At 41.7% G+C, this 25003-nt stretch overlaps 1 protein-coding gene across 1 annotated transcript in view; it reads left to right on the top strand.

The window, feature by feature from the left end:
* The window catches only part of Tmem131 (transmembrane protein 131), a 125648-nt gene that overhangs the window by 65994 nt on the left and 34651 nt on the right, over nt 1-25003 (top strand). Inside the window, exons 5-10 of the mRNA XM_051204542.1 lie at nt 10716-10839; nt 16488-16604; nt 17635-17757; nt 20007-20087; nt 23835-23985; nt 24072-24128. Coding sequence (XP_051060499.1) covers nt 10716-10839; nt 16488-16604; nt 17635-17757; nt 20007-20087; nt 23835-23985; nt 24072-24128 — 653 coding nt within the window. The remainder of the gene's footprint in view (nt 1-10715; nt 10840-16487; nt 16605-17634; nt 17758-20006; nt 20088-23834; nt 23986-24071; nt 24129-25003) is intronic.

The following is a 25003-nucleotide window of genomic DNA, read 5'->3' as shown; positions in this document are numbered from 1 at the left end:
TATTCTCTCTCTCTCTCTCTCTCTCTCTCTCTATCTCTCTCTCTCTCTCTCTCACACACACACACACACACACACACACACACTCTTACTTTCCATGAAACTAACAGTCTTGTGGCTGGTAGATTTTGGCTTTTTGGCTAAATGGAAAACATGATTTATTTTCATATTTTAAAAAGCAACATCATAACAACTTTTTAGCCTTTAAAAGAATTCTTTAAAATGGATATGGGCAACTGAAAAGGTGGTATTTAAATCATAAGAACACACCCCAGAAATTCATTTTGCTCAAACAAGGAAAAACCCTTAAGAGTACTGTTTAGTCTCAAAAAATGGAAGCAATTGCATAAAAAGTGATAGTAATCGGTTGTATTAAATCATAGTGTAATCAAAGTAGCATTTTCACAATGAAATGGGAGTGAGCTAAATGTGGTGGTTAACAATTGATACATAGTTACATGGTTTTTGTTTGTTTGTTTTGTTTTTTACCTATCCCAAAGATTATGTATGTAATGGCTGCTTTCATGATATTCAATACCATGTGCTCAGACAGGAATGTACACCAACCTGTTAAGGTGGTCACAGGAAATAATATCACAAGGACTGTATCACAAGCTTACTCCTGTAAGCTGAGACTTTTCATGAGTTAGCACTGCTTTTGGTTTTGTTGTTGTTGTTGTTGTTGGTTTGTTTGGTTGGTGTTTTTGCACACAATATTCACCAAATTGTGGTTTATATTGTAATCTTTTATGGCTCTCTTTTGACCTAGCACAGGTTTTAAGCATCGTTGATGTAAAAATGTAATTGGTACTCTATGCTGGCTAGTTTTATGTCAACTTAACCCAAGCTAAAGTCATCTAAGAGGAGGGAGCCTTAATAAAGAAAATGCCTCCATGAGATCAGGCTACTGTAGGCAAGCCTATAGGGCATTTTCCTAATTAGTGATTGAAGGGGGAAGGCCCAGCTTATTGTGGGTGGGGCCATCCCTGGGCTGGTGGTCCTCGGTTCTGTAAGAAAGCAGGCTGAGCAAGCCATCGGGTACAAGCCAGTAAGCAGCACCCTCCATGGCCTCTGCCTCAGCTCCTGCCTCCAGGTTTCTGCCCTGCTTGAGTTCCTGTCCTGATTTCCTTTGATAAACTGTGATGGGGAAGTGTGAGCCGAATACACCCTCTCCTCCCCAGGGTCATAGTGTTCCATCACAGTAATAGAGACCCAAAGTAAGACACAGTCATAGTAACATAGCCTCCCTTTTTCTTTTTCTGCATCTTGTGTATTGTTTTTTAGTTCTTTTGGGATTTGGGTTTGAAGCTAGAATTTCGCATACACTAAGCACACTCTCCACCACTGAATCACACCCTTGGACCAGCCTGGACCACCTTAAATGTGCTTAGAATATTTACATGAATTCACACTTAAGCAAAATCATCCAGCACAAAGTCTGTTTTGCAGTTGCTGAATATCTAATGGAATCTGTTACACTCCTCTATTCAGAAACCCTGGCAACACAGCCCCCAGCATTCAGTGTTCAACATTTTGACGTTGTAATGCAGCCTTGCCATGCACAGAGTTCATGCTCAAGAACCGAATGACCAATTGGGTTACCCCGTACCCCTGAGAGGCTAGGCCTGCATAGCTGCAGCCTAGAAAGAGATCCAGGACCACAGTACAGCTTCAAGTGAGTGCTCATGACCTCTGCATCACTGTTAAAGTGTAAAAAGGGAAAACGTAATGAAGCTTTCTGGAGAGACCACAGCAGGCGCTCAAGCAAGTCTAAGAACTCTTTGCTGGAGGGAGAAAAGATGGGCGATGTGTGTGTCTTTTATGGTATTGCAGGCGAAGGCTGTAGAGGCGGCAGTGGTGTAGCAGTGTGGACCCCTGGGGGCCTCATCAGCCACGAGAGGCTGTGGGCTCTTTTGTGCCCCCTTGCTCAGGTGGGATGCAGGAGGGAAGCGGGTAGGGGATCAGTAGGGCTTGAAAACTGCCAGCAGTCTAATATCAAAAGTGGAGTTCCGGTCGAGACTGCCCACAGCATCTTCTAGTTTCAGGCCCATTACGAGGCTGTGATGCGACATTACCTTGCTGCTTACTAGGAAGCCTGGTACTAACTACTGGGATCATCTCTACTATTCTCTACGTTCATTTCACAGAACATACATCAAATTAATGGTCTGATGCAATGGGCCTTTTTAAAGATTTACATGTATTATAGTATTTTGCCTGTGTTTAAATATACGAACCACATGTGTGCCTGGTACCTGAAGGGGTCAGAAGAAGGCACTGGGTCCCCTGGCCTGGAGTCACAGACAATTTTGAGCCATGATTTAAGTGTTTAGGTGCTGAGAACTGAACCTAAGTCTTTGGTGTTTAATTTCTACTCCCTCCTCTTTCCCTGTCCCTTTCCGGTTTCCAAATACTACTCTACAGCAATCTGACCACTGCTGACCCTTTCTTCCCCCTCCCCCTACTTATTCATGCCAGTGTTTAAATGTTTTCTGACTTCATAACTACACCTTTCTTTCAAACATTTACTGCAAACAGTAAAGATGTTTGAGGTAGAAACTTGGTTCACTCTAGTCTTTGATTTCTATAATTATTAGGTGAAGGGGGAAAAAGGCTTCATACCTTCAGTTTAAAATCATTACTAACAGGCTTCAATGTGTATATTGAATACATTGCTGCCTGAAATAGGTGTCTTGTCAAAATAAGTTCAGTGTAGGAAAGGCATTTCTCTCCATTACTTTTGGTATTTCAGGAAAATCAAGGAGCCTCCTTTTTCCAAGGGTTGTTTGGGGCCTTGTAATTGTCGTCTCCCTCCCCCTTCACACAAGGGTTTATGACACGTGTTTGTGAGAACTCCAGGGGTTTGTGGTGCTTGAGTGGAATGAAGTGCTGAGCTGATTTGGAGCAGCTTCCTGCCCGTAGCTGCTCAACAGTGCTGTATTATTACCATTCCTAAGGTGTGTCTAAGGGCGTTTGGGAAACCATTGCCGCCCTTTCCTGCTATTGAAGTGTCACCTTACCGAACATAGGAAGTGTCCCACTGACCACAGAATTGCAGCCTAACTTTCCAAGCTACTTTCTATTTCCTAGATGTTTCTTCCCAATTCTTAGGAACCTTAGACTCCTCTAGATTCTTGACAATCTAGAGTGTGGACAGTTGTTTGTTCTGGTCTTGACGCACAGAGAACAAATGTCTGATGGCTTCAGCTGTGTTCATCTATAAATATCTCCCAATGTTCCCTTTGACTTCTCTGGAGCCGCCAGTAATGGACGCAAACAGGACCAGCATTGGCAAGGGCTGGGCATCTGTTTAGTTTTATTTTTAAATTCAACTTGTCTAGCCAAGATCACACATGCTGCTTGTGGTAGACAGAACTGTAAAATGATAGGCAGAATTTCAGGCTTCCAATATACCTGTATACACCTCTTAACTTTCCAGTTGAATACTCCTCCAAGTATTGCTGTAACTAAGGTTCTAAATCACATAGCCTTTAAAATGGAGGGGTGGGGGGTAGGGCAGACCTAGACCCAGAGCCTTCAAAGTGTGGCTTGAGACTCAGGAGCTGAGTGTTGGACATTTGAAGGAGAGGAACTTGGCACAAAGTTTCTTTTTGCTGGTTTTAAAATAGAGGAGCTGGACGAGGGAGGTTGAGAGCAGCGTGAGCTGTGGACTTTGCATTCTGCCTGAGAACCCAGCCTGCTAATAATCTGCAGAAGCCTTGTGAAGCCCTGAGCAGGTAAACCAGCCCGCCTTAGAGACTAGTACAGCAGTGAGTGGCTGCTGTCTTTAACACTGACCTCATAGCGGTGACGTAGCATTGTGAAGGAATGTGATGCCTGTTGGCAAGCATTCGCTTTCACGGTCCAGAGTTCTCTCACAGGCTGGACAGGGAAGGCTCTCTGCAATGGTAGCCTCCCTCTGCTTGTGTGGACTGCATAGCTTGAGAGGGTCTGTCTTCTGTGAACATGCACACCCACCGTAGCCAGCTGGAGCCCCCTCCCGCCATCTTCTCTATCTCCATGACTCCTGTGCTCATACCCTTCTCTCAGCAGCTCAGGAACTTTCTTCCCCGATGCCTCAAGAGGAGGACAAAGCCAGGCAAAGCAGCAAAATTGTGAATCAGACGAGCCGATCCACCCCCTGCCCCCAGGCCCCTGAAGCTGCCACACTTGTCTCCTTGAACCCTGTCTCATAGCAAGCTATCCGTAGCCTTTACGAAAGGGATCTAAGTACTGGTCCATTTACACCCTGCCTTTTTTATCCTAGATGAGATTGGTTGTACTAAAGTTAGACAAGAACAAATTCAGGAGAAAATGACTGACAGCCGCTTAGCCTGTAGTCTGCTTAAATTGTAGAGTAACACTTTTTTTTTTTTTTTTTTAAAGAAAAGTACATAAGGTGGTCTTTCAGCATATAAGGCGAATGTGTTTATTTCCCACACTGTTCTTGCATGCCTATAGCGCTGAGGAAAGACCTTCATGCTGTACCATATTTATACACATTCTTCTTTCTGTGTCATGACCATAGCTGGGATTCTCAGTTCAGTCCATACCTGCTTCCTTAATTGTTTACGATCCGTGTTCCCATCTGGGGTCCATGACCCAGTTCATAGAGGAGTCTAGTCTCTACCACAGGTCAGTGGATTTCAGTGGGAAGGACATGCCTTGTTTTGAGGAGTAAGGGGCATATTTAGCTGTGCCACACCATGTTGACACGATTAGGACACAGAATTTTTGTGGACTTCCTCCTGATGGCTGACTATAAGCTGTGGAATGACTGTTTCCCTGTGTAAAGCAGAAGCACTTTGTGGGTGTCTAGCTGCAAGGTATCACACGGGGTCATCAGTCCTCTGTGAGAAATCTGAAGGGACTTGGTCTCTCATACATGCAATACTGCTTCTGCAAGGTGCTGGCTTCTGTTACTCTCAGGAAACGGGGTTTGGGTAAGACCTCAGGGGTACCAGAGTAGATCTGACCTCATCCACAGTAAAGCTCCACACCAGAGCCCTGAAGGAATTCCCAGATGCCAGCCAAACCATTATCAGAACCTAAAAAGGCAACTGGCTGTTTATGAAAGGCAGTTACAAGTTCTTATTCATGAGAGAGAGTGTCTGTGTGCCTGTGTGCATGCTTGCTTGGTAATGTGCAAAGACCATGCCCTTACTCCATTCCAGAAATGGTGGAAAATACTGAGTTCCAAATTCAACTGTAGATGAAGCTTCAAAAAGAATAAGTAAGAAGTAGTAAATTTACAGAATGTGCACCTGGAATTGGAAACGATGAAATATGTTGAGCACATGAAATCCTTACCACCAACTAGTAAATTTGAAGGATGTTGCTTTAAAAAAACTGAGTGACGAGAGGAAGGAAAATCAGGAAGCCCTAATAAGAAAGTTAGCAAGTAAGGAAAACGCTTTAGTTTCTATTTGGGCAATTAACTGTACTTTATCATAATAGTTAACTAATGATGCCTCTGGTGTTTTATTGTTAAGTAACATTTATTAGCACACTTTTCGAATCAGGTTTGTTTTGGGGGCATTGCATCACAGTACACAGGGATGACTGGACAAGAGTCAGTGTATCTTCATTACTTTAACACTATTTTACTTTCGGAATGAAGAGTATATATACAGAAGGTACATGATATATAGATATTTTATATGTGTCATGCCACACAGCTTAGAAAATAGGTTGCTAGTGGGTTCTGCCTACCCTCTGACCAGTTCTATTATCTCCCATAATTAACTACTCCCCTGAATTTGTAGGATCAGTTCTAAATCCCTTAATAAATGGCTACACTGTCTGTGCATAGACCACTGAGTGTTGGTTTCTCCTGCTTCTAAACTTAATTGTCCAGTTTCTTTTTTAAGATACTTCAAATGTGTAAACAAAGTTGGAATAATATTCGTGTATGATTTGTTAGCTTTGTATACCGTTGTACTGCATGCTGCATAATGTCTTTATCTGTGTGGTTAGTCTAAACCACATTTTTATTATTTGTTGTCTCCTAGATTCAGGCAAGATAGAAATCTGTCTCAAGTAGCCCCTGGACAGTGAAAAATTTGTCCCCAAATCCAATCTTCTCTCTTCCTTACTAATTTCTGGTTTCTACCAGAAGCCACCCACTGTGCTGCCCCGTGCCAGGGGACAGTTGGTGGCCACAGATCTTCGCGCCAGCTTCAGTGTGAAACTTTATGTGTTTCTAGGAAAGCCTTGTTAACTAGTTCTGGATTTCTCAGGAAAACTCTTCTGTGTTCTGTGCCCCAGTGGGCTAAGGGGGGGCAGTCTTTATGTATTGCTGCCTTGCCATATGTGTCTCCCTGCTCCCACTCTTAGTCATTTCTGCCGCCTCCCAAAAGCTGTTGGAACACAGCTGAATACTCAGTCACCTATATTTTATCTGTAGAAATAAGTAGAAAAAATGAATAGAATAAAAAATATCAAAAGACAAGAACTTTGAATACATGTATGAAAAAACACCTTGAATCAGTCCAACAAAAACTTGCTAGAAAGCAAGCTGTGACCCAGATAATGGAAGGCAGGAGCCTGTTTAATATGGTCTATTTCATTTATTGCCCCAGTTCCAAACCAGATACTGTTAGGAAAACAAGCTCACACTGCACACAACACATTCTTCTGAATACTGGCTCAGAAGTCCTCCACAAAGTGCTGACAGACAGAGCTCATTGAGACCTAAGAATAATCATTCACTGCCAGCAGTATATTCTAAGAGACTGAAGGTGTACATTAGATCATATCAGTATGAAGCAAAAGAAATCCAACACACTCCCATAGTAATCATTCTCAACTAGCCAAGAACAGGAAGGAATGTTCCAACCTAACAAAGATGATCTGTGATGTCGTGCAGAGTGTTGAAAGCATGAAAGACAAGTTTCTTGTCACCTTTCTTCAGCATCATACTCATTCTTATTCAGGCGGTAATGTGTCGGGGGGGGGGGGGCACCCAGATAGGAAAAGAAGCAAGCATCTGCACTTGCAAGGGCTCCCTGTTCTATAGACTAGACATCCGCTCTAAATATCATATATGAAAACGAAGGCTCCTAGGAGTAATAAGTTTAATACATACTGAATGCAAGACTAAAATGCAAAAATAAGCTATATTTTTGTTCAGTAACAGTGGAAAATCTTTGAAAAGAGAGAGTTTCAACCAGATATAGTGGTACATGCCTGTAACTCAACACTCAGGTAGGGGAAGTATGAGTTCAAAGGCAGGCCGGGTTATGGTCAGGGTGGGGTTCCAACTATAACAGCACTGACGGGAACAAACGTCATAAATACATATTTATCAGGAGCAGTAAGACTTACAGAAAACTAAAAATCATGATCAAGAGAAACTAAAGAACTAAATAAATAGTAAGCCATCTCAGAGATGTTCATGGATTAGAAGACACAAATCAAGACCACAGACCTCTCATTTAATCTATGAATTTAATACAGTGTAGATCAGAATTTCTACACTGTAGAAGTTGTTTGTAGAAGTTGATGATCTTATCTTAAAATTCACAGACATATAAGGGTCCAGAATAGTCGGATCCCAAATGCCCTTAAAAGAAAACAAAAGTTGAAGAAAGGAAGCACACTGTACAATATCCAACACTTTCTTTTACATGTGAAGGTCAAGAGGATGGCTTGAGTGTCTGGTCCTCCCATTCCACCATGTGGGTCCTGGGGACTGAAATCAAGTCATCAGGTTTGGCCCCAGATGCCTTCACCAAATCTACACATAAAATGTTAGTGAAAGGGAATTTGATGCTATTAGAGGTGGTACAGCATCACATTAGGAATGGAATTGCCGTCCGTCAGCACACTGCGTGTTACTCCGCGCAATCTCTGCTAAGGACAGGTCAAGCCCTGCTCCATGTTCCCAGGGTGGAAAGCCCAGTCCAAATACACATACACAAATAAGCTTTTGGCTGGCTTGTGTTTGTCAGCACTCTGAGATAGTACTTAGGCCAGGCTGTAGTTGGACAAGAGTGCCTTCCCAGATAATGCTCACTAGATCTAGTACCTTCCCAGATAGTGCTCACTAGAGCTAGTACCTTCCCAGATAGTGCTCACTAGAGCTAGTGCCTTCCTAGATAGTGCTCACTAGAGCTAGTGCCTTCCTAGATAGTGCTCACTAGAGCTAGTGCCTTCCCAGATAGTGCTCACTAGAGCTAGTGCCTTCCCAGATAGTGCTCACTAGAGCTAGTACCTTCCTAGATAGTGCTCACTAGAGCTAGTGCCTTCCCAGATAGTGCTCACTAGATCTAGTGCCTTCCCAGATGGTGCTCACTAGAGCTAGTACCTTCCTAGATAGTGCTCACTAGAGCTAGTGCCTTCCCAGATAGTGCTCACTAGAGCTAGTGCCTTCCCAGATAGTGCTCACTAGAGCTAGTACCTTCCTAGATAGTGCTCACTAGAGCTAGTACCTTCCTAGATAGTGCTCACTAGAGCTAGTGCCTTCCCAGATAGTGCTCACTAGATCTAGTGCCTTCCCAGATGGTGCTCACTAGAGCTAGTACCTTCCCAGATAGTGCTCACTAGAGCTAGTGCCTTCCCAGATTGTAGCATATAGACCCAAATCTCGGAAGGCTGAGAGAAAGGTTGGAACCTGAAGCCTTCTTGCTGTTGGTTAAGGGGTTCAGCCCGGACAGCCTCCCACACCATACTCTGTGATCACCAGTTCTAGGCCGCCCTGTGCCCTCACCTTTTTCTGCCTGCCAGCTCAGGCAGCCTTCTGGAATTTATTCATTTATTGTTACTTATTTATCGTTTGTTTTAACTTTTAAAACTTTCATCCCTGAGAGCTGTGTTTACACGCCCCACCTTTCCTCCTGCTCCTCCACCGCGCCCTCAAATCCATGATCTCTTCAATGTTTATTGAGATACATATGCCATGTGTATATACAACCTGCAGAGTTCATGTAGTGTTGTGCGCATGCATATGTGCTTAGAACTGAGCGTTTGGGGTTGGATAGTGTGCGAAAGGGCTCATCCCCGGGGAAAACTGGCTCTCCCTTTTGGCACTCATTAATTGCCATAGCTCTTCTTCTCAGGGGTGGGATTTCCCCATCTACGTTGGCATGCCAACTGATACAGTCTTTATGCTGGTTTTGTTTGGGCAGCCTTATTACTGAGATTTCATCAGTCTGGCATCCCTGTCATACATGTCCGGAAGACAGTATCCACAGCAGGTGTCCTGGACCTCTGGTCCCTATCATTTCCCACCCACTCTTACTATATTCCTTGGGCCTTCGTTGCAGGTGTTACGTTGTCTAAATGTGTCCATTAGGACTGGGAACTCCGTGGTCAGTTCTGCACTCTGACCCATTGTGGAATTACCTCTCCCTAACTTACAAATTTTAACATTGTTTGTCGAGTTTGTTAAGAAGAGCAAGACTAGCCTGTGTGTTCTAATGTAACTTACCATCTTTAAAGGATCCTAAAGGCCCTAATTCATTTTCTTAAACTAGTGAAAATTACCAGACTATTCTTTGGTTTATAAATTTTCCCAAATAATAACTTGAAGGAAAGGTAGGGGTAATCTCCTATGATGTACACTTGATGCAAATGCAAAACGCCGTTCTGCCTGTCTCAACTGCTTACGGTTGAGGTTTACATAGACAGTGAACTTGAACTGTAAGACAAGATTTCAAGAGGCATGGCCTGGAAGAGGGCTACACGGCAAAGCATCTTATAGAAGCAAGTTGGGTCTGAATCAGAAAGTAGGCTTGGCCTGGAGGACAGGGAAGAGCCTGCAAAGCGACTCTTCGCAGCCCGACTCAAGTGGAAGTCTGGATTGTGAAAACCCTGTTAGTTACTCATTTGGGTTGAAAATACCAGATTTGAAGGACATTTTAATCCTGAGAGAGGATGAGGAAAAAAAGCCAGCAAGTATATTCATGTGTGTGCCCATGTATGCCAACTACTGTACTGAAGGATATGGACAATGCAGAGTACATGGAGTGTCCTCCCTCTCTAAGGTACTAATAACCCTGTCAGGGAAATAGGACCAATGCCAATGAGAGAGCCCTGAAGAAAAGATTCTGTGATGCTTTAGAAGCTAGGAGAATACACAGTGAGGTTAGCTGCAGAAGTACCAGTTAAATCATAATAAGATTTTGATTTTAAGGAACACCAAGGGGAACATTAAAATGGACCAGAGCCATGTCTTTTGTATTGTTCTCTTGAGAGGAGGCAGTTTGCTGTGGGTGTTAGTTCATGGACTACATACAAATTAAGGTTCAAAGAATGAATTTGGGTAAACATTGAAGCTGGTTGGTTGGTTTGTTTTTTCTATTCCAGTGTCCTTTATTTAACAAGAATAGCAGAAGTCCCTAATCCGTAAGTTCTCTTTATACAACCTTGCTGCTAAGCTTGTTTGTGTCTCTGGAACTCGAGGAGACATGATTCAGTTAACAGAGAGGCAGGTGTTGTAGAGAGGGATGGGTCAGACCACATTCCCATGCTGGCTTCCTCACCAGATTGTAGGCATCACTTGGCTCAAATTTGTTTCATTGAATTGTAGCACCGGACTCAGTGTGTAACACAGAATGACACTCAGGTATCTATTTAGTGACTAAATGTATTTTACTGTATTTGCGTATGAATTTACCTAATAATTTTTGTGTTTGACTTTTAAACAACTGCTGATTATCCTAAAAGCTATAAGTATTTTTGAATTATTCCTGACAGTTTTCTTTTTACTTTTGCAGGCCAGTTGGAATGCCAAAAATGGAAAAAGTCTACTTACATAATCCTAGTTCTGAAGAAACTATTACTTTAGTATCAATATCTGCTACAACATCACATTTCCATGCATCATTTTTTCAAAATAGGGTAAGCTTTTCTACTAAAAATGATCTCTCTTGTTTGAAATTGAATTTCTGCATTTTTATTAACTATATTTTATTTTGCTATAGTTAAAATCTGTTTCTGTGTCTCCCTGCTCTCTTAGATGTTAGTTTGTCCCTTTTGATCAGAATTATCTTTAAATGCACATTGTTTTTCCTCAGCAAGTAACAGTAACTGCACTGTGAAAAACCCCTAAGCACTCAGAAATGCAGCCTTCTTGTGGCCAATTCTTATCAGCAAGTCCTCAGCCCTGAGTGAAGGTTCTATTGCTGTGTAATAAGTCAGCTGAAGCCTGATAGCTTAAGCTAGCGCTCACTTATGGGCTCCTCCATTTTTGTAAGCCAGCAACGACACATCATTCCCTCCTTGTGCTTCTTGTCTCCCTGGCTGCTGCGTCTGACATTGGTGGAACAAACTCAATGCCAGAGGGTCAGGCCCACCACGATGGTCAGCTGGCCTGAGTACACCAGCAAAGTCCCTTTACAGTAGACAGCCACGGTCATTATGGTTGAGCTCTGTGTACCACATGCATCCTCCAAGTTTTACTCATGATGTCGGTAGTGAGATGTGAAGCCGTTATTCCAGGAAGACCCTTTCTGATCAAAACCACAGAAAATGGAACTGAAGCAAGTTTTGTTTTTAATTAGGAGATTCATTAAGTTTTAATGTGTAGGCTTCCCAGATAATGAATAGGAAATCTATGAAAATGAGGAGAAAGTAAATGAATAGATTCTTATTTCATCTTCACAGAGTTGTGTTGACTATTGACAGGCTTTGACTAAGAAAATGAGCAACATGTTTTCTAACACATGAGATGTATATAAAATACTGGTTAAGTTCATATTAGTAGTTCAGGGTTTTATATTTCTCCTTTCTAAAATTCTGTTTCAGTGTGTGTTTTTGTTAGCAGCTTCTAGGGTTAAAAGATGGCTGTGATTTAGGTTTTTTTCTACTCCCCATCTTTGGAAGTATTTTCAAAATAAAGGTTTGAAAGTCAGCATATTGCTTTTGATAATAAAAGCTTAATTTCTTTGTAATACTCATGGATAATATCCCTTTTCTTAAAGTATTTCTTAAATTTCCCTTGAGTTATTTTTTGTTTTTTACCTGAAAGATATTTCACATTTTTTATTAATATATCAGTGGCCTCAAGACAAATAACAAACTTCTAATACTGACGGGATTCATGTATATAAAGTAAGAAGTAGGTCTCGGACGGGTTTGCCTTGGTTATGAGTAACGTTTAAGAGCCTTCTATGACTCTGCCCAGTGATTTACCTCATATTGGCCGGAGCAAGTGTTATACATATTACAACACCTGTGTGTCCTCTCTTCGTGCGTGCGTGCATGCATGTGCACTTTCATGCACCAGCAGTGTGCAGGTGTGCTAGGCTGGAAGGCAAGACAAAAAGAAAAACCCAGCCCCAAACTAGTCCTTGATTGTTCTACCCTTAAATAAATGAGTGGCTAATCATTTATTGACTCACTTTGCTGTTTCTAAGTGTTTCGGGTTCACCTGGGTCAGGGCTCTGCTCTCTCGATTTCACTTCATCCAGTAGAGTCTGGACCAGGAGTTGGGACTGTTGCTAGGCTAAGTAAACAGCGCAGGAGCAGGGGCAGGCGTCGGGAGCGGACCATCCATCTAATGTGAGCAGCTTCAGCATGGCTTTACCTGGCCATCTTGTGGAGTTGGAAGTCCTGTGCAATTCTGATTTTCAAGGCAAGTCAGAAAGAGAAATCTTTATGTATGTCCCAATTTTGCCACATTGGAAATGAGTTGAATTTTAGAAAGATGTGGTAGATTACACAGCACAAGCCTTTTGCCACCGGTTTGACACTTCTGACCTAGATTCCCTCCCAGAGGACATTTCTGCTGATGAACTTTATGTAAAGAGAACAGAGTTTCTGGAAATTCTTGAAAAGATAAATTGTATGCAGTCACAGTCCATTCCAGGAAATGGAACTAAGCGTGACTGTCGTGGCGTCTGTCACAGTCTAGCTGTAGACACCTTAGATTCAGCTTTAAGAAGATGACCAAAATGGGTGCGGCCTTGTCTTTCCTCTTGTCCCTTGGCCTTTCCATTCTTTTTTCTCATGGAAAGACAGACCCCAGAGACGCTGGAGTGACCTCATTTCCCCTCCTCAGTTTGAGGCCTGTGGTAACAGCCAGGAGGGAGATGAAAAGTGTCTCTCATACCCAGGGGAGCACACCTTTCCGGTATGGACACTGTCGGAGCCCCGCTCGCGTCTTATTTCTTTGGGTGGGAAATTGTTTCTTATAACTCACGAAGATTTTGTTGTTGTTGTTGTTTTTATTACCCAATACTATCTCTATATTAACCAACCAATAGGAACCAGAGAATAAGAACAATTATTTAAAAGACTAAGTTCTGTATAGTTATATTGCAGTTAAATTTTCAAACAAAATTAACAAAAATAATGTTTCAGCCTATAGATAAAATATAAAAAATTTAAGCTACTTTATTATACTTTAAAATAATCTCATGGGTTGGAGTGTATTGTGAGCATTAATGATTATTTTTAATTAGGTGTAGAAGCCTAAATATCCCATTTTACGTTAAACTCGGATACCCTTGCGTGCTGTTGGGCATTGGGCACTTATGCTAGTGTGGGGTTTGTATAGATAAAGAATGAATCCGTGTCTGTTGCTAGGAAACAGCATACATAGTATGTTCCTCTGTAAGAAATGCATATTGTAGCAGAGAATGCACCATTTTATGAAAAATAAAGGTCTCTGGGTTTTTGGTAAGAGCAAGAATAAACGTAGGCGGCTATACTGAAGAAAGACCCGAGGGAGAGAACAGAGGAGCGTTGATAGCAATAACCTTTTCTTCACACGTGTAATTAAAATTTAAATACCAGCTTTGACACCTGTGTAGAAGTGGTAAATTTATTAATTTAACAGATATTGCCAGGATTTATCACTGAACAAACGAGATCCCTGCCCATGGTACTTAGCCCTAAAGGGATTTGTTGACTTCTGCAAATATAATAAATGTATTTTATGAGACCTTAGAAGACAGCATGACCTACCTTTCTGGAATAGGAAAGAAAGCATCAGAAGAGCTTATTCTTGAGGAAATGGAATGTTAAATTTTATTGTAAAGCAGTCACTGTTGATCAAAATGGGAAGAGTAAGGGGAGAAGTCAGATGTAGAGCTGCTCTGGTTATCTGTGGTGTCTTAAATGAGCTTTGCTGAAGTTGCCAGACTGTGAGTGAGTCTTCCCAGTTCCTCCAGGTGTCAAATGTATGGGCATGGAGGGGTGGACATATGATGGTTGTTTCTTTATGACTGCTCTATACATTTATAATGAGACTTTATTCACATACAAGCAAAGACGTGATTCTTGTCTGAGCCTGAGTTATTTCATTTGCCACGATGCTTTCCAGTTACACCCATTTTCCTGCAAATGTCATTAATTTATTTTCCTTTACAGCTGAATAAAACTTTATTGTTTATATGTACCACATTTACTTCATTCACTCCCTCCTTGGTGGACAGCCTGGCTGGTTCCACATCTTGGCTGTTGTAAATAGCAAAGTAGTAAACATTAAACATGGCTGTGCCTCGACTATATCCCAAAGGTTGTGGTGAGTTAGAATTCTACTTTCGCTTTCATTTGATTTCTGGGGAATTTTCAGGCACAACTCCTCCCCTTCCCAAAATGACTTCAGTGACCTACAGGTCATTTAAGAGTGTGTTTCTTAGTATCCAAGTATTCACATGGTTTCCATGGTTTCCCTAGTAACTTGATTTCTGCTGTCACATACAGTATAAGAAATGCATATATGATGTATTTTAAGAATCTTCTACAGTAGTGGGTTTCCAAATGGCCTTTTCAAAAGGCTTTTAGTATTAGTTATCCCACCCATTTGTCCTTCCCTGCCCTGCCCTCCTACCCCACTCCATTTAGCCCTTGCTGCTCCATTATTCCCTGATGTGTTCTGTCCTTCTCCTTTGAGATGTGTTCTATCCTTCTGGGGCCTTCACTGGTTTCCCTGCCTCTGTTGGTATGGAAGAGTCCTATGTTAAGCAGGTGTTTGTCCTTCACCAGACTCCGCAGAGGTGGATACTTCTTTACCATCTTTCTCAGAGGAGCCTATGTCCCTTTAGCCCTCCCATAGTGCATAGTGCATAGTGTAAAGATGTATGTGTACTGTATGGCATGGAACTAAGACATGTAGATTGCCATGCGTGTTTTAGTTTCTCATGCATCCTTCTCTCTTCACACATTCTGTATAGAAGTTTTTAAAATCAGTTTTGTAGCTCGGAAATACCAGCTTTCATTTTACTTATTTTAGTGATGTTTTCTGCTTTCTAGTTCATCACATTTTACCTAGCTTTATTCTTTTTACTTACTTTGGATTTCATTTACTCCATTTCTCAAAGCAGAAATATAAATTGTTGGTTTGAGACCTATATGTTCAAAATAAGTGTGTAATATTTTAAATTTATTTCTAATTATTTTAACTGCTGCTTTTATGTGGTAAAATGTTATATTTTCACTTCAAATCAATTCAGAATATTTGTATTATTGTATGACTGGTTGAATAACCAGTGGGTTATTCAGAATTGTGTTGGGTAAAATCCCCAGGCGCTCATTCCTAAGTTCAGGATCAGGTGGGAATTCCTCTCTTGTTTATGCTTCTAGGGGTGATGTACTACACTTGAGCTCACACCCAGCTTCTGAAGATTTAGATGAATTCTTTTTGTCCTCTTGTATGATAGCCCTGGTGTCTTCCCATTCTCTGCTGTAGTGAGCCAGTGTTTACATTCCATCTCTGTTTGAACATATTCGCCACCCATACCTTTTGTTAACAGGTTAAAGAACAGTTAAGGTTCTTGTTTGTTTTTCTGGATTTTGTGCTGATAATGCAGAAGGAATCTTTTTAACTTTCTTCATCCTAGGACCCAGCCAGAGTCTTGGTGCCATATGCTTTGAGCTATAATTTGGGTAGTATTTTAGCGTTCTCACAGTAGAAGTGGGAATAAGAGAAATGGATAGCTTTACATGCTAAATGCTCCATAAGGCTACATTGCAGACAAAACTATACCCCAGACTTGAATTTCATGGAATATCCTCTATTACCTTGTTGTAATAAACATTTAGTTTACTGATTATGATGACATTCTTGATGTGCAGGAAATAACAGGAATGAGTTCTTTTCTAATTTAAGTTGCAGGGACATTTCATACCTCGTATGGAGAAATGGCAGAGTGGGGGATTGGGGCCCAACCTTATTGTCTGTAGTACAGCAGTACATCTATATAACAAGCTCGGCTTCAGCCTGGGGCCTTTTTGATTATCTGCTCTTAGAGCTAACAGTCTATAATTAGGTGCTTTATTCCAGTCTAGTGACCTTTGAATGAACACAGCCCAAGGGAGCTATCTGTTGAACAGGGCTGTAGACTGGTAAAGAATGAAGGTAGGTAATGAAGATATCTTATATTATTTTTCAGTATGGCTAACTTGAAGGTTAAACATTTAAAGGAAAACAGCCAGTTTATGGAAATGATTGGTTTGTTTCGTAGAACTTAGCTGTCTAATGTTGCTCAGTATGCACTGACATTTTTGATAACGAATTTAACTTCTTTGCTTTTCTTTTTCAGAAAATTCTTCCAGGAGGAAATACATCATTTGATGTAGTTTTTCTTGCAAGAGTAGTGGGAAATGTAGAAAATACTTTATTTATTAACACATCTAATCATGGAGTGTTCACTTACCAGGTAAGAACCAGAACTTGCTTATCTTTTTTCAGTACAGATAATAGCCAGCAAAGTTAATAACCTTTAAGAGCTCACTTTGTAAACTCAGGGAGAAGAGAAAAAACAGGATGTTAAACTTTGGGTACTCAGGTTTACTGCAGATTACGGGTTTGCGTTTTATTTATTTTGTTGCTTTCTGTTGTGGTTGTTTGCTTATAGTGCTGGGAAATGAACCGAGGTCCTGTTGATTTTAGATACACAGTCTACCACTTAATGAGTAGACTATTGGAGAACAAAGGGAATGGCTCTCAGGGGCATTAACAGCAAACCCGGGTGGTCACGATCAGTTTGTATTTTCTGTGGGTATAACCAAATTGTGGCTGAGATGAGCCTCAGGGGCCCGCTGTGTTCTATGTCGCCCACCATCGATACTTTCTCTACCTGGTTTCTCTCGTCCTGAATACCCTCAGGGTTGCCGGCCTCCTTCAGCCCCTGCTCTTTCTCAAGCTTGAGTCATCTCTGGTTTACAGGGTATCTAAGTGCCATTCCCTCTTCTGCAAATTCTAAAAGCATCAGTCTTTACATCTGCCAAGTACTAGAGTAAGAGCTATGAGCACAGGCTTGTTATTTAGTGCATTGTAGACAGTAACCATTTGTCATTTGAGTAGCTGCCTCTCCCTGTTAGTCTACCTTGGTAAGGTGTTCTCTTGTGGCGTTAACCTGAGCCTGGACTCGTATCTGAGCATTGTCTGAATCACAGCTCCATCTCTAAACGGTTTGAGTGGGGGAATTTTCAGCTCCTGTTTGCTTCTCTGTGTGTACCTCATGGTCTAGTGAAGGGCTGTTCACATTTCAGTTTCCAGTGTGTTACAGAAGACATTCTAGATGAACATCCAGAGTAAAGCAGGTCTGTGCCATTGCCCCAAGAAGTTATTAGTATTTCTCACATCAAAATAAGATTAACTCTTTCCCATAGATCAAGTAGAACTGTAACTATGAAGATAATAGTTTAAAGAACAACTCAAAAACTTCTTATTTCCCTTTGAAACAGGTATTTGGTGTCGGGGTTCCAAATCCGTATCGGTTAAGGCCATTTCTTGGGGCCAGAGTCCCTGTAAACAGCAGCTTTTCACCCATAATAAACATACACAACCCTCACAGTGAGCCGTTACAGGTGAGTTTCTGGGGGTAATCTGAATTAATGCTCAGCATGAAATGAGTCTATCACAGTCGCCAAAGCTGTGTAGAACAGGAAGATGTGATAGGTGGTCAGTCCACAGCTGTGTAGAACAGGAAGATGTGATAGGTGGTCAGTCCACAGCTGTGTAGAACAGGAAGATGTGATAGGTGGTCAGTCCACAGCTGTTTAAATGTTCCCTCTGTAACTGCTCTACTCTTTCCCAGTTAGTCCTTGTTTGTTTGTTGAAGGCAGGGGTTGATGCAGGCCTTGCACTTGCTAGACAAACTTTCTGCTGCTCATCTGTGTCCAGTTATGCCAAATGGTAGGTAACAGTATGGAGGAAGGCCCTAGCTCATGAGCCTGCAGAGTGCGTGGCCTTCACAGCATACACAAAGAAAAGCAAGCAGAAAACATTTTCAGCTTGTACTAGAATTTTGCAGTTTTACTGCTTTGTTCTTTTTTATTCCTTTCTGGAAGACTTTTTTGTGATAAAACAAGTAAAAGTTTTCCGCCGCTTTGCCCCAGATTTATTTAAGTTAATGAAATGTTACCTACCATTAAAGAAAAGTCTCCTGCTGTCTTACCCACCACCCTTCCTTATGTTTACCCCAGAGAAGGAAGGCAAGTGTTCATACCAAGTGTCCTCAGTCAGTGGCTATGGCACATTTATGTCACCCAGCACTGTGGCCAAACACTGGAGATAACCTAGGCATCCACCAGTGTGTGAATGTGTAAGAAGCTGTTCTGAGACCAGGCACGTTGGCACACACTTCTGTTCTCAGTACCTGGGAAGGAGAAGTAAGATTGTGAGTTCACACCACCTATAGGAAGGACATCTCAAAATGAAAGAACAAAGCAGAAAGCAAGCTGATTCAGCCATAAAGATAGAAAAGAACTATTGATATATCATGGTGAATCTCAAAGTCATTACACTGAAAGGGGAAAAACAAAACAAAACTAGGCCAGACATAAGAGTACACACTAGAGAGGAGCTGGCTCTGTGGGAGGAATCTTGTCGTTTGGGCTGAGGACCTGAATTTTAATCCCCAGTATCCATTTAAAGACTCTGGCATGGCAGTACTTGCCTGTAATCCCAGCACTGTGCTAAAGAATAGATTTGCCCGAGAAAAGGAAGCGGGGGGGGGGGGGGGCAGTGAGAGGGAGAAGGAGAGAGACAGAGAGAGAGAGAGAGAGGAGATAAGCTCCAAAAGGCACGAGGAAACTTTTTAATATCTAAATTGGAGTCATGATAGCCTCATAAGTGTATACAAAGGTCAGCAGTTCTCACGATATGCAGTATAAATCTGTGTCATTTACTGGATACCAGTGGTATTTCAGTAAAGTCATCTTTAAATCGCTGTAGGCACAAGCCTTACTACCCTGCTTGCCTTTACCTTCATTGTACTGCAGTCGAAACCAATTATTTTTATATTTATATAAAATTTAAATATATTTATATAATTGAAGCATAGTGACGCACATATTTATGGGACACATTGGCATTGCACTAAATGTATACAGTAGATAATGAAGACTGAGAAACACTCAATCTCCAACTGTCTTCAACTATAGTTGCCCTGCATACTGTGGACCATGAGAAGTTCCTCCTGTCAAGCTGTGCCCAGTTGGTTATGCCTTCCCTCAGAACCCTTTGTGTGTGTGGCTGGGCTTCAGACTCGGAGCTTTGCACATGCTGGGTGTACACACTCTGAGCTCAGAAAGCAGCTGCTGTGGCCTTTGTTAGAATGGTCACATATACCTCAGCATGTTCATCGTCTCATTGTTTCACAGCTCTGGTGGTCACTGCGTCTACCACTAGAGCTAGTTATATATAAAACTTATATATACACTTGTTTTTGTTCTTTTTGAGATGGTCTCATGTACCCCAAGCTGGCCTCAGATTACACAGCTGCAGGTCACCTTGAATTCAAGATTGCGTCAACTTCCCAAGAGCTGAGATAATAAGCATGTGCCACCACACCTGGCCTTAAATTTTTATTTCCAATACTTCGTGATTTGTGTGTATTTTTATTTGGGGGGGAAAAAAAAGAAAGTGTTCTGTTGCTTCTTACAAAGTTACCTTGATTTAATTTTTGAGATGCTGTTGCTTATGCAGATGAGTGATGGAATGTGTTACTTGTCTACATTTATCTAGTTGTGAATCCTTCCAGTCAGCAGTGAGAATGCTACCTTCTCCATTTGTAATAAGAGTGATTTAGGTTGTAATCTGTGCTTTGTCCCAGGTTGTAGAAATGTACTCTAGTGGAGGAGACCTTCACCTAGAACTTCCAACAGGTCAGCAAGGAGGCACCAGAAAGCTGTGGGTGAGTGGAAGCCCAGCGTGCTCTTGTGTGTGCTCATGGGAAGTCAGTCATTTTCTTTTTCTTTTTTTAAATGGTTCATGGGAGGTTTATTCCTGCCATTCATTACATACCATATGACAAAATTTATGGTGGTTTAAAGCAAGAAGACATTCAGACTAGCATGATGGTCTTTTGCTATACAACATAAAGAATGGATTATGATCATAATAAATTGAAACAGTTTACAAAATGAAAAGAAACAAATTATAGGTATACAGTATAATGATTCAACATAAAAGAAAAAATTGGCAAAATTACAAACTTGGTCTAATTTATTAAAAAAATGGGTTTTTTACGTCAAGGTTAATCTTGTTAATCTATATAATGTGTCCAAAATTTTTGTTTAAAGAAAATATATATCAAAAAGATCTTCAGGCTGCAGGGCAGGAGCGAGGAGTGACTGGCTTAGTAGTTAAGAACACTGGCTCTCGAACCAGGACTCAGTTCCTAGCACCCACATGGAGGCAGTCAGCTGTTACGAGCAGTTTTCCTGCCAGCCTGGTCCCATAGCCACGTCAGCCCCCAAATAACACACAGTGACGCTGTATTAGATATAAAACTGTTGGCCTGTTACTGGCTAGCTCTGTCTAAGTATTAACCCATTTCTGTTAACCTAAGTGTTTCCACATGGTCTTATCTTACTGGAGAGAGGGGCCAGACCTCTTAAGTCTCTACATCTTGAATCTCCTCTCCTACATCTCCCAGAATCCTTCTTGTCTCCTAGTCCTGCTTATCTTGCTTTCCTATTGGCCAACAGGGCTTTATTCATTACCCAATAAGAGGACATATTTACAGAATGACATCTCCCATCAGTCAGCCATTCTTAACTCTAGTTCCCGGAGATCCATTGCCTTCCTCTGGCCTCCGCATACACCAGGGAAGCATGCATGCAGGCAAAATGCCCATACACATAAAATAGAAATAAATAAATTTTTTTAAGTTAAAAAAAATCAATTTGAAAACATTATTGGTTTTAAAGAACACATACACACAAAGCATGAAAATCTATCACGTGATCCCAACACAAAACATATCATTTTGAAATGGCTTACTAACCACAATTAGAACATTTTGGTTCACCCGTAGATTCAACAAGGCTTAAAATATAAGGAGAAAAGGTCTATGACTTTAAAAGAAATAAAATGCATTCTGTATACCTTTGCTAAAACAAACCTTTGAGAATCTTTCCATTTCTAAGAGTGAAATTAGAAATATATAGCCCAGAAATCTTAACAATGAGCTACCAGGCCTAGAGAGATGGCATGTCAGTTAAGAGGATGTACTGCTCTTTCAGAGGGCCCAAGTTCAGTTCTCAACACACGCACCTGGTGGCTCCAGGGGCTCTGGCTCTGCTGGGCTTCGTGGGCACCTGCAGTTGTGTGCACGCACACACAAAACAGAATGAGGCGCTGGTGAGCAGTCAGTTCTGCAGGCTCTGTGACTGCTGGTACACAGTCACCTCATCAGATAGTCGATGTTATTACATCAATAGAATTCCGCTACATGAGAAGTTTACACCCACCTTTGAAACTCTGATACAACTATAGTTTTTTTGTTCAGTTTTCTATTTTACAGAGTATTGATCCACTCTACTTACACCTGGGGATGTGTGAATTTATATGTCTTGAACTAGTATTCCCTACCATCTTTTCACATACTTGTGAACTGAAATGTGATGACTAGAAAATTTTGAAATGAATATAAAGGAATTTAGACTTCTGACTAGCTAAGGACTATAATGAACCCTAGCAGAAATTAGCATGACCTTTTAATGGTGCAAGTGACTGCAAAAAACTAGTAAACAATAATGATTCCTCTAAGTCTTGAGTGAAAACAATCAATCTGTGGTCCTTGTTCTGTCATAGGAAGTTTAAGCAGAGGTTTGCTTAGCAAAGACAGATTGGAATGTGGAGGTAGCAACCCAATCGATTCTGTGCTGTAGGTTCTAAGTTTTATGAATATTTATGATACAGTGGCATATTTGTGAAAGAAAACGGTCCTTTCCCTCCCGCATCATAGCAGATTAGATTTCTCTGCACCATGTGCATATATATATCTCTTCCCATGATCCTTTAGAAAGGCCCTGGAAGGAGATGGGGGTCAAATCCACAATGAAAACATATTCTCATGTGGATGCAAGGTCTTTTTAGGACTTTTGTTTGTTTTCTTTTTGTTTTTGTTTTTTGAGACAGGGTTTATCTGTGTAACAGCCCAGGCTGTCCTGGAACTCCGGCCTCTGCTCTACCTCCACCTTCCAAATGCTGGGATTAAAGGCATGCGCCACCCCACGCATCAAGATTTATTTATATAGTGGGATCAGTCTATCTTAGCCTCCAAGAGGTTTAACCACCAAGATTCATCCCAACCACTGGGAGATGCAGCTCCCAAGGCACAGCTGCCACTCTTGTGGTTATCGTATTTATGGTATGCTGCCCAAGGTCCCATGGTTGGTATAAAGGTTCTGCACGAGTTAGGAGTGAGGGCTTTATGATGGGCTTCAGGCAGAACCTGGACTGTCTGTAAGTTTCCTTTCGCCTGCCAGCTCCTCTCTTCCTGTCTGCTTCTTCCTGACGGCACCCTTTCCCACCGCACTGTGGGTTAGGATGTCCCGGGGTTGGAAAGCACATGGGGGGTCCATCTCCACCCCCACCCACCCACCCAGAGGCCTCCTGTTACCCGTTTTCTGATTTGAGACTCCAGAGTGAGGGAAGTAGGGGAAGGTGAGGACCGGTGAGCTCTTGAACACAAGGTTTTCCTAAAAGAAGCTAGAAGTGGTTTGCAGAAAAATTCAGCAATTTTCAGGCTGAACTCTGGAAAAGAATGTAAAAGCCCTCCCCCAGTGAGTCATCCTTCTAATGGAGCACCTGTGCAGGTGTGGTCACTAGAAGACTGAAAGTTTCCATGTGCCTGTGTGTGTCCTGCTCACCAAGAGCTTGATTTGAGTGCACTTGGTGAAGCCGTAGGTTTTAAAGGAAACGAAATCAGAGTCTGAGCCCGCTTGGTTACCATCTGGAGAACATTGTGCACTTCTAGAATTTACTGCCCTCTATGGGACATTCCCATTCGATAATGTCAGGATTATATACAGAACTGTGACATGTTAAAAATAAATAACTGGTTTTCCAGACTGGTTATGCTTCTAAGAGGTTTTTGCAGCTTTGAGATGTTTCCAGACCACTGGCTTGATTAACTTGTATTGACACAACATATATCACCAGTTCTAAAAAACTTGGGTTTTTTTGTATTGTAACACTCTATGAAATTGGAGGTTTTATGTGTTACAATCAGTGAAGCATATATTTACTTGGTAGTGCACTATTTTTTTCTTAGTAGGTGTATAGAACAGTAGTGTGCTTCGGTCTGTGTTATCCAGTTGAGTAAAACAAGGTAGTTGTGCAGCGTTTCATATGCTGTGCTACGTTATGTCTTGTAAAGGGAGTTCTTAATTTAAGTAATAAAAACCCGGAGTGAGATACAGAGTAAAATGCTGAGAGGTCAGAGAGGAGAAAGCCACCGCCACACCTCACCTCCTCAGCACCTCAGTGGACCAGAGAGCGAGTTCGTTTCTCCCTGCTTCTATCCAGTTTCCACCCAGCTAGCTCACTTCCCGTCTGTCTATACAGACCTCTGAGTTAGCAAGTTCTCCGATCCTCAGACAGGCTTAATTTGTACAAGCAAGGCGTCACTACAATATGTGTTTGCTCACAGGAGATCCCCCCTTATGAGACCAAGGGGGTGATGAGAGCCAGCTTTTCCTCCAGAGAAGCGGACAACCATACAGCCTTCATAAGGATAAAGACCAATGCGTCAGACAGCACAGGCTTCATCATCCTCCCTGTTGAGGTTGAAGTGACGACAGGTCAGTGGCGAGCTGAAGGGATGCAGAGTTTGTTCTGTTCTCAGTGACTGAGTGGAAGATAATTGTTCACTGTTCTGTTTTCCCAGCTCCTGGAATCTATTCCTCAACAGAAATGTTAGATTTTGGAACACTTCGAACACAAGGTAAAATAGCAGAAGTCTTTATGGGTCTCTCCCGGTTACTTACTTTTCTGTTGCTGTGAAGAGACATCATGAGCAAGGCAACTTGTAAAAGGACGTTTAGTGGGGTGACCGTGTTGCCGATGACCATCATGGAGGAGAGGGTGGCAGCGGCAGGCAGGCTCAGTGCTGGAGCAGTAGCTGGATGCTTACATCTTATCTGCTAGTTGGAGGCAGAGAGAACCTGGGCCTGGTGTGGGCTTTTGAAACCCCAAACCCCACCCCTAGAGACATGCCTTTTGCAACAAGGCCACACCTCCTAATCCTGCTCAGAATAGTCTGCCTCTAGAGACCAAGCATCCAAAGACATGAGTCTATGGGTGCCATTCTCATTTGAACCACAAGATCTAAAAAAGATACAATTTGGATTCAGTACTGGTGGGCCAGGTGTTCTAGAATCTTCCAAGAACCCTGCTTCCCAGGTGATAGAATAAGTGACTTGAATCTTCCAGGTTGACAATCGTTTCTTAATTCAGTTCCTCATACATTTACTTGTGATGAGTATTCCTTTTCAGGAATAAAATAAAGGAAGGAAAACATTTACCTCTGGATTTTTTTTAAAGATGTGCATTATTCAGTTGCATTATAATGGATGATATTGTTTATCCTAAGTGATCAAAGAAAGATTTCCAATTCTAAATTCATAAACAACCAAGCTAAAATTTTTTTATTAAAGAAAAAGTACAAATACTTGATTTGAACCAGGATTAAAGACCATATTTGAGTTTCTCTGTGTATCCTTGGCTGTCCTAGAACTGGATCTGTAACCCAGGCTGACCTTGAATTTACACAAGTATCCACCTGCCTCTGCCTCCCTAGTGCTGGGATTAAAGTCGTTC

This window comes from Phodopus roborovskii, unplaced genomic scaffold (genome assembly GCF_943737965.1).
Source record: "Phodopus roborovskii unplaced genomic scaffold, PHOROB, whole genome shotgun sequence".
NCBI classification, from domain to species: domain Eukaryota; kingdom Metazoa; phylum Chordata; class Mammalia; order Rodentia; family Cricetidae; genus Phodopus; species Phodopus roborovskii.
Note: the sequence above shows the minus strand (reverse complement) of the source record. Positions and strands in the feature narration are given on the sequence as shown.